The following is a 10,632-nucleotide window of genomic DNA, read 5'->3' as shown; positions in this document are numbered from 1 at the left end:
TCTCCCGCAGAGAGCAGCCAGAATGTCGGCAACTTTGCTCTAGTTGCATATGATAACTGGTGCTTTCAAACACATGGCAGTTCGGAGCTAATTGGCTGAGCAGCCCTCTTTAAACTGCAGGGAGGAAGAAAACATTGGTTCCATCGTTACCATCGATGGTGAGAAACCGTCTGGTTCAAAGTTTCTGACATCGGTCAACGACATTGATGGATTAGAAGAATAGATGGTCCATGGCCATCCCTACCAATTGATCATTTCAGCATAATCTCGCGAATAGATCACTGCAGCAATGTTACTGGAATATTAGTGTAAATGAAAGGGACTTAGACACAATCAGCCAATAAACTGAAAGTCATCCACATTCATACAGCTGCGCACTTACTGTCATTTCACATCTATACAGCGCCGCCTGGTGGTGCCTGTAGCAGTGGAGACTCCGGCAGAAGGCAGGGAATCCCGGATGATGCCACCGCCAAAGTGCCCCTGTTAATACCGATCAGCTCCATCTACACAACCAACACCAGCACCAGAGAATACAAGTGTCTGAATGAGACTAATCAGCAGCCATAGTGTGCTCCTGTCCTGTTCTAGGAAGACAGCAGATACATACTATATACTGTGCCTGCAATGAGTGGGTGGCTGCGCGGAATCAAACCTGCTGCGGAACATTCTGGCAGGAGTATGTACCCCAACCCTGTGCAGCTCTGGGCTACGGTGTGTCAAGCTGAGCAGGAAACAATATGCAGAGCTCAGACAATGATTAGGGACACACAAAAGGCTGTCACGTAATTTTTTACAAATATTTACATAGCTTAGTAGCATTGCAGCATTTCCAGGTTGCTTCCTTTTAGCCTATATATTTACTTTCTTTGGCAGCGCTTTCCCTCTTGTGATACTCAGTGGTACAGAGCGGCGCCACCTTTTCTTTCGTGTAAGAAGTTCTGAGGACATGTGACTGAGCACCCATGAGAAGTCCTGGATGAAATTAGTGAGATCCTTTCAGGAATTAATAAAACAATAATACCTGTAATGAATGAGGAAGCTGCTATAAGTCTTGTATCAACGTGTAACATTAGATGAGTACTGATACCTTTATTCATAAGAATTAACACTGGTTCTTGGTTATTTCAAGTGTGTTCTTGTGTTTTTGCCCCTTTAATACATACTGTATATCTGAAAATAGATATTCGTTGATGTGTATATCTCATCTCTTGGTAAACTAATCAGCTCTTTTGGATTTCAGTACCATCTGTAAACAGATGATACTCAAATCTACCTATCCTCCCCTGACTTGTCCCTATCTGTACTGGACCGTGTCACTGAATGCCTTTCTGCCATTTCATCTTGGATGACATCTCGCCACCTCAAACCTAATATATCAAAGACAGAGTTAATTATATTTCCACCGGCCAATAGTAGGTACCAACCTGATATCTCTATCACTGTTGAAAACTCGACTATCTACCCTAGCCCACAAGCTCGCTGCCTAGGTGCCATCCCTGACTCTGATCTGTCCTTTGTTCTCCACATTCAATCTGTCGCAAGATCATGTTACATGCACCTAAAAAACATATCCAAAATACGACCATACCTTACACAAGACACTGCTAAAACTCTAATCCACGCTCTCATTATCTCCTGCATTGATTATTGTAATAGTCTCCTAACTGGTCTTCTCAAAACGAGACTTTCACCACTACAATCCATTCTGAATGCAGCGGCGAGGCTTATCTTCCTCGCTAGACGTTCATCGTCTGCAGATCCACTCTCAGTCCCTCCACTGGTTACCTGTATTCTACCGCATTCAATATAAAATACTTTTACTCACACACAAGGCCATTAACCTAACTACACCAACGTACATCACTTCGCTTATCACAAAATATCTCCCAACCCGACCTCTTCGCTCTTCACAAGACCTGAGTCTCTCATCGACACTCATTACTCGCTCCCACTCATGATTGCAGGACTTTCATCGGGCTGCACCCACTCTGTGGAATGCCCTACCACGTACAATAAGACTCTCCTCTAGTCTCCAAACCTTCAAGCGTTCCCTGAAAACTCACCTCTTTAGGCAAGAGTATCAAATTCCAGAACCGCCCACATAACTTTCATAAACCTTCCTATCAAATTGCATCCACTCTGCACAGTCCACACATATCCTCACATGTCTTCTCATTCTTCACTTTCCCTTCCTCACAACCCCGATTCATCATTGCTGTATGACAATATCATACAGCCCACCAAGAACCTTCGCAATCTGGTGGACAACTCTGCAATAGATAGCTCCTTTCCTGGTGTACACATGCCTATTTCCCTATAAGAGTGTAAGCTTGCGAGCAGGGCCTTCCTACCTCTATGACTGTTTGTTATCACCCAGTTTTGTTATATCATTGTTATTTCCAATTGTAAAGCGCAACGGAATTTGCTGCGCTATATAAGAAACTGTTAATAAATAAATAAATGTCCATCCCATGCATGTTTACATTGCTCTACTGTCTTATCCTCTACCACCTCTGATGGGAGGCTATTCTCCTTGACCACTACCCTTTCTGTGAAGTCATTTTTCCTCAAATTTCCCCTAAACTTTGTAACTGTTTTTCTTAGTAACATCTTTTTCACATAAGCATTGTATCTTTCAGTAAATATGGTATTCTTCATTAGTCTGTACCGTATATGCTCCAAAACCCAGTCTTTTCAGGGGGCGTATAGACTGCAGAGGTTAAATTATAACTGTATTAATGGTAAGGAGAAATTGCAGAGGTTACCTCCTCCAGTGTAATCTCCTGCTCAGGAATGTCAGGTTAGGAAAGAGGCGAGGAGGGGAGAGCTGCTTCAGACAATGGCCCTCATTCCGAGTTGTTCGCTCGCAAGCTGCTTTTAGCAGCTTTGCACACGCTAAGCCGCCGCCTACTGGGAGTGTATCTTAGCTTATCAAAATTGCGAACGAAAGATTAGCAAAATTGCGAATAGACACTTCTTAGCAGTTTCTGAGTAGCTCCAGACTTACTCGGCATCTGCGATCAGTTCAGTGCTTGTCGTTCCTGGTTTGACGTCACAAACACACCCAGCGTTCGCCCGGACACTCCCCCGTTTCTCCAGCCACTCCTGCGTTTTTCCTAGAAACGGTAGCGTTTTTTCACACACTCCCATAAAACGGTCAGTTTCCACCCAGAAACACCCACTTCCTGTCAATCACATTACGATCACCAAAACGAAGAAAAAACCTCGTAATGCCGTGAGTAAAATACCCAACTGCATAGCAAATTTACTTGGCGCAGTCGCACTGCGGACATTGCGCATGCGCATTAGCGACTAATCGCTCCGTTGCGAAAGAAAAATAACGAGCGAACAACTCGGAATGAGGGCCAATGGGGGTAATTCTGAGTTGATCGCAGCAGCAAGTTTGTTAGCAATTGGGCAAAACCATGTGCACTGCAGGGGGGCAGATATAACGTGCAGAGAGCGTTAGATTTGGGTAGGTTATTTTGTTTCTGTGCAGGGTAAATACTGGCTGCTTTATTTTTACACTGCAAATTAGATTGCAGATTGAACACACCCCACCCAAATCTAACTCTTTCTGCACATGTTACATCTGCCTCTCCTGCAGTGCACATGGGCCCTCATTCCGAGTTGATCGGTCGCAAGGCGAATTTAGCAGAGTTACACACGCTAAGCCTACGCCTACTGGGAGTGTATCTTAGCTTCTTAAATTTGCTACCGAAGTATTCGCAATATTGCGATCACAAACTTCTTAGCAGTTTTAGAGTAGCTCCAACCTTACTCTGCCAGTGCGATCAGTTCAGTGCTTGTCGTTCCTAGTTTGACGTCACAAACACACCCAGCGTTCGCCCAGACACTCCCCCGTTTCTCCGGCCACTCCTGCATTTTTCCCGGAAACGGTAGCGTTTTCAGCCACACGCCCCTAAAACGCCGTGTTTCCGCCCAGTAACACCCATTTCCTGTCAATCACATTACGATCGCCGGAGCGATGAAAAAGCCGTGAGTAAAAATCCTTTCTTCATAGCAAAATTACTTGGCGCAGTCGCAGTGCGAAAATTGCGCATGCGCACTAAGCGGAATTTCACTGCGATGCGATGAAAAATACCGAGCGAACAACTCGGAATGAGGGCCATGGTTTTGCCCAATTGCTAACAAACTTGCTGCTGCGATCAACTCAGAATTACCCCCATTAGACGATTATAAAGATTGGGATTAAATGGACATGGAAAATGGGATCACCATACAGATTGGAGAAATACATTTCAAAGTGATGAAGAATAGCAAACAACCTGCTTTATTAGCCCAGAGAAAGTACTTGCCTTTCTAAAAGGTTGAGTTACACCTCCTCTAAGTCAACAAAAAGGCATCTGATATATGTCTGGCCTGGGAATACCCCGTCTGCATAGCTGGAGAGGGGGATTCCAAGTATGTACTTAGGGCATGAGATAAGGAAGTGTATAATTAGCACGGGCATATTCAATTGCAAGCAAAATTTAAAAAAAATATCTCACAGTGCAGGTTTTTTCTATTCGATATTTACATTAACTTCCCACAGCCTTGTCCTCCTGCTCTGCCATCCAGACACGCTGAAATCAGCCTCTTCTCCTTATCATCTTCTACAGCGCTTCTCCTCTTCATCTTCTACAGCGCTTCTCCTCTTCATCTTCTACAGCGCTTCTCCTCTTCATCTTCTACAGCGCTTCTCCTCTTCATCTTCTACAGCTCTTCTCCTCTTCATCTTCTACAGCGCTTCTCCTCTTCATCTTCTACAGCGCTTCTCCTCTTCATCTTCTACAGCGCTTCTCCTCTTCATCTTCTACAGCGCTTCTCCTCTTCACCTTCTACAGCGCTTCTCCTCTTCATCTTCTACAGCGCTTCTCCTCTTCATCTTCTACAGTGCTTCTCCTCTTCATCTTCTACAGCGCTTCCCGTCTTCATCTTCTACAGCGCTTCTCCTCTACATCTTCTACAGCGCTTCTCCTCTTCATCTTCTACAGCGCTTCTCCTCTTCATCTTCTACAGCGCTTCTCCTCTTCATCTTCTACAGCGCTTCTCCTCTACATCTTCTACAGCGCTTCTCCTCTTCATCTTCTACAGGGCTTCTCCTCTCCATCTTCTACAGCGCTTCCCGTCTTCATCTTCTACAGCGCTTCTCCTCTTCATCTTCTACAGCGCTTCTCCTCTACATCTTCTACAGCGCTTCTCCTCTTCATCTTCTACAGCGCTTCTCCTCTTCATCTTCTACAGCGCTTCTCCTCTTCATCTTCTACAGCGCTTCTCCTCTACATCTTCTACAGTGCTTCTCCTCTTCATCTTCTACAGCGCTTCTCCTCTTCATCTTCTACAGCGCTTCTCCTCTCCATCTTCTACAGCGCTTCCCGTCTTCATCTTCTACAGCGCTTCTCCTCTACATCTTCTACAGCGCTTCTCCTCTTCATCTTCTACAGCGCATCCCGTCTTCATCTTCTACAGCGCTTCTCCTCTTCATCTTATACAGCGCTTCTCCTCTTCATCTTCTACAGCGCTTCCCGTCTTCATCTTCTACAGCGCTTCTCCTCTACATATTCTACAGCGCTTCTCCACTTCATCTTCTACAGCGCTTCTCCTCTACATCTTCTACAGTGCCTCTCCTCTTCATCTTCTACAGCGCTTCTCCTCTTCATCTTCTACAGCGCTTCTCCTCTTCATCTTCTACAGTGCTTCTCCTCTTCATCTTCTACAGCGCTTCCCGTCTTCATCTTCTACAGTGCTTCTCCTCTTCATCTTCTACAGCGCTTCTCCTCTTCATCTTCTACAGCGCTTCTCCTCTTCATCTTCTACAGCGCTTCCACTCTTCATCTTCTACAGCGCTTCTCCTCTTCATCTTCTACAGCGCTTCTCCTCTTCATCTTCTACAGCGCTTCTCCTCTTCATCTTCTACAGTGCTTCTCCTCTTCATCTTCTACAGCGCTTCCCGTCTTCATCTTCTACAGCGCTTCTCCTCTACATCTTCTACAGCGCTTCTCCTCTTCATCTTCTACAGCGCTTCTCCTCTTCATCTTCTACAGCGCTTCTCCTCTTCATCTTCTACAGCGCTTCTCCTCTACATCTTCTACAGCGCTTCTCCTCTTCATCTTCTACAGCGCTTCTCCTCTCCATCTTCTACAGCGCTTCCCGTCTTCATCTTCTACAGCGCTTCTCCTCTTCATCTTCTACAGCGCTTCTCCTCTTCATCTTCTACAGCGCTTCTCCTCTTCATCTTCTACAGCGCTTCTCCTCTTCACCTTCTACAGCGCTTCTCCTCTTCATCTTCTACAGCGCTTCTCCTCTTCATCTTCTACAGCGCTTCTCCTCTTCATCTTCTACAGTGCTTCTCCTCTTCATCTTCTACAGCGCTTCCCGTCTTCATCTTCTACAGCGCTTCTCCTCTACATCTTCTACAGCGCTTCTCCTCTTCATCTTCTACAGCGCTTCTCCTCTTCATCTTCTACAGCGCTTCTCCTCTTCATCTTCTACAGCGCTTCTCCTCTACATCTTCTACAGCGCTTCTCCTCTTCATCTTCTACAGCGCTTCTCCTCTCCATCTTCTACAGCGCTTCCCGTCTTCATCTTCTACAGCGCTTCTCCTCTTCATCTTCTACAGCGCTTCTCCTCTACATCTTCTACAGCGCTTCTCCTCTTCATCTTCTACAGCGCTTCTCCTCTTCATCTTCTACAGCACTTCTCCTCTACATCTTCTACAGTGCTTCTCCTCTTCATCTTCTACAGCGCTTCTCCTCTTCATCTTCTACAGCGCTTCTCCTCTCCATCTTCTACAGCGCTTCCCGTCTTCATCTTCTACAGCGCTTCTCCTCTACATCTTCTACAGCGCTTCTCCTCTTCATCTTCTACAGCGCATCCCGTCTTCATCTTCTACAGCGCTTCTCCTCTTCATCTTCTACAGCGCTTCTCCTCTTCATCTTCTACAGCGCTTCCCGTCTTCATCTTCTACAGCGCTTCTCCTCTACATCTTCTACAGTGCTTCTCCACTTCATCTTCTGCAGCGCTTCTCCTCTACATCTTCTACAGTGCCTCTCCTCTTCATCTTCTACAGCGCTTCTCCTCTTAATCTTCTACAGCGCTTCTCCTCTTCATCATCTACAGCTCTTCTCCTCTTCATCTTCTACAGTGCTTCTCCTCTTCATCTTCTACAGCGCTTCCCGTCTTCATCTTCTACAGTGCTTCTCCTCTTCATCTTCTACAGCGCTTCTCCTCTTCATCTTCTACAGCGCTTCTCCTCTTCATCTTCTACAGCGCTTCCCCTCTTCATCTTCTACAGCGCTTCTCCTCTTCATCTTCTACAGCTCCTCTTCATCTTCTACAGCGCTTCTCCTCTTCATCTTCTACAGCGCTTCCCGTCTTCATCTTCTACAGCGCTTCTCCTCTTCATCTTCTACAGCGCTTCTCCTCTTCATCTTCTACAGCGCTTCTCCTCTTCATCTTCTACAGCGCTTCTCCTCTTCACCTTCTACAGCGCTTCTCCTCTTCACCTTCTACAGCGCTTCTCCTCTTCATCTTCTACAGCGCTTCTCCTCTTCATCTTCTACAGCGCTTCTCCTCTTCATCTTCTACAGTGCTTCTCCTCTTCATCTTCTACAGCGCTTCCCGTCTTCATCTTCTACAGCGCTTCTCCTCTACATCTTCTACAGCGCTTCTCCTCTTCATCTTCTACAGCGCTTCTCCTCTTCATCTTCTACAGCGCTTCTCCTCTACATCTTCTACAGTGCTTCTCCTCTTCATCTTCTACAGCGCTTCTCCTCTTCATCTTTTACAGCGCTTCTCCTCTTCATCTTCTACAGCGCTTCCCGTCTTCATCTTCTACAGCGCTTCTCCTCTACATCTTCTACAGCGCTTCTCCTCTTCATCTTCTACAGCGCATCCCGTCTTCATCTTCTACAGCGCTTCTCCTCTTCATCTTCTACAGCGCTTCTCCTCTTCATCTTCTACAGCGCTTCCCATCTTCATCTTCTACAGCGCTTCTCCTCTACATCTTCTACAGCGCTTCTCCTCTTCATCTTCTACAGCGCTTCTCCTCTACATCTTCTACAGTGCCTCTCCTCTTCATCTTCTACAGCGCTTCTCCTCTTCATCTTCAACAGCGCTTCTCCTCTTCATCATCTACAGCGCTTCTCCTCTTCATCTTCTACAGTGCTTCTCCTCTTCATCTTCTACAGCGCTTCCCGTCTTCATCTTCTACAGTGCTTCTCCTCTTCATCTTCTACAGCGTTTCTCCTCTTCATCTTCCACAGCGCTTCTCCTCTTCATCTTCTACAGCGCTTCCCCTCTTCATCTTCTACAGCGCTTCTCCTCTTCATCTTCTACAGCTCCTCTTCATCTTCTACAGCGCTTCTCCTCTTCATCTTCTACAGCGCTTCCCGTCTTCATCTTCTACAGCGCTTCTCCTCTTCATCTTCTACAGTGCTTCTCCTCTTCATCTTCCACAGCGCTTCTCCTCTTTATCTTCTACAGCGCTTCTCTTCATCTTCCACAGCGCTTCTCCTCTTCATCTTCCACAGCGCTTCTCCTCTTCATCTTCCACAGCGCTTCTCCTCTTCATCTTCTACAGCGCTTCCCGTCTTCATCTTCTACAGCGCTTCTCCTCTTCATCTTCTACAGCGCTTCTCCTCTTCATCTTCTACAGCGCTTCTCCTCTACATCTTCTACAGCGCTTCTCCTCTTCATCTTCTACAGCGCTTCTCCTCTTCATCTTCTACAGCGCTTCTCCTCTTCATCTTTTACAGCGCTTCTCCTCTTCATCTTCCACAGCGCTTCTCCTCTTCATCTTCTACAGTGATTCTCCTCTTCATCTTCTACAGCGCTTCCCGTCTTCATCTTCTACAGTGCTTCTCCTCTTCATCTTCTACAGCGCTTCTCTTCATCTTCCACAGCGCTTCTCCTCTTCATCTTCCACAGCGCTTCTCCTCTTCATCTTCTACAGCGCTTCTCCTCTTCATCTTCTACAGCGCTTCTCTTCATCTTCCACAGCGCTTCTCCTCTTCATCTTCCACAGCGCTTCTCCTCTTCATCTTCCACAGCACTTCTCCTCTTCATCTTCCACGGCGCTTCTCCTCTTCATCTTCTACAGCGCATCTCCTCTTCATCTTCTACAGCGCTTCTCCTCTTCATCTTCTACAGTGCTTCTCCTCTTCATCTTCTACAGCACTTCTCCTCTTCATCTTCTAAAGCGCTTCTCCTCTTCATCTTCTATAGCGCTTCTCCTCTTCATCTTCTACAGTGCTTCTCCTCTTCATCTTCCACAGCGCTTCTCCTCTTCATCTTCTACAGCGCTTCTCCTCTTCATCTTCTACAGCGCTTCTCCTCTTCATCTTCTACAGCGCTTCTCCTCTTCATCTTCCACAGCGCTTCTCCTCTTCATCTTCTACAGCGCTTCTCCTCTTCATCTTCTACAGCGCTTCTCTTCATCTTCCACAGTGCTTCTCCTCTTCATCTTCTACAGCGCTTCTCCGCTTTATCTTCTACAGCGCCACAGGTAGCAGGGCAGCTGTGTCCAGAGTGGGAGGACTTCAGGCTACTGTGTACCGCAGGGCATATGATAGAGACTGCAGACAAGGTGAGTAGTTGGCTGCTGTTAGAGGCTCCCAAGAAGGGACGTCGGGTGATTCGTGCAGGGAGAGGCATCTGAGAGGTCACCCCATAGTGAATATCGCTCTGGGCAGCAGAATGCGACAGAAAGGGGGGAGGAGGAGGTTAGGTTTAGGCACCACAGGCGAATCAGGACTTGCGGTCAGCATCCAATCAGGCACTGCTGCAGTCTCTCCTGGCTCGCAGTCGGCTGGAGATGGATATCCATGGCTGACTACCGGTGCACCGGCTGTAACCTCCCCCTGTTGAATCCTAGGACAATGTAATGTGTCTGGGTCCTGTGTAACCTGTTATCTGATGATGTTAGGGTCTCCTGCCCTGTGCTGCCACGTCGTCATGGCAACCGGGAGACAAGTGCTAGTGGAGTAACCTGAGCGCAGCTGATACTCCGGTTCGGGTCTTTTGCTGTGCAGTGGTTATAGGCTCTGTGCACGGCAGGGGATCCGGTGCTGGTTTTTGTGCTCACAGTCTGTGAGGTCTGAGTGGGGCGTGGACAGCACCTGCTTTATAAGGCCTCTTTTCAGGGTAAGCAGATGCTGCTGAATCTTTGTTGGTTAGTCAGTTCATGAAAGTTAGCCAGTACTGTGTAGCTTTGTATTTGTTTGTTGCTTACTGCAAATAGGCCTGGGGATTTGGTATTACACCCTGCCAATCCAGACCTAGCAGTAAGACTGGAGTCAGTCGTTTAGCTTGCTGGGGTTCTGTTACTACTCTGTGAACTTAGCAAGTTTGCGGCTGTATTCTAAGACTTGCCTGTCTAATCCTGTCTCACTGTGCTAGGTGTCAGGGGTCAGTTTAGTGGCAGTAAGCTAAAACCTGTGCACTGCAAGTGAGAATTAGGATTGTGGAGATTCTCCTTGTGTCTATCATTCCATCTCTGACCAAGGAGTTTACTGCCACACCCGTTGGTAACCCTTTAGGGTTTTGCTGTTGCCCTTAGCAACAGCATTTCGGGTTCTCTACGTATTAAAACACAACATCTTGCTTTTCCATCTGAGCAGTTCTAAT

General features: G+C 46.8%; 1 protein-coding gene across 1 annotated transcript; it reads left to right on the top strand.

Annotated features, from left to right (window-relative positions):
• Positions 1-4,219: 4,219 nt before the first annotated feature.
• Positions 4,220-9,600, top strand: LOC134943993 (uncharacterized). Its single transcript, XM_063932541.1, has 6 exons — positions 4,220-4,314; positions 5,401-5,749; positions 6,876-7,199; positions 7,896-8,219; positions 8,838-9,155; positions 9,382-9,600. Exons 1-6 carry the CDS (start codon positions 4,220-4,222, stop codon positions 9,598-9,600), a joined length of 1,629 nt encoding a protein of 542 aa, XP_063788611.1.
• The last annotated feature ends 1,032 nt before the right edge of the window (positions 9,601-10,632 follow it).

This window comes from Pseudophryne corroboree, chromosome 7 (genome assembly GCF_028390025.1).
Source record: "Pseudophryne corroboree isolate aPseCor3 chromosome 7, aPseCor3.hap2, whole genome shotgun sequence".
Taxonomy (NCBI): Eukaryota; Metazoa; Chordata; class Amphibia; order Anura; family Myobatrachidae; genus Pseudophryne; species Pseudophryne corroboree.
This window is presented reverse-complemented; position numbering and strand designations above follow the sequence as displayed.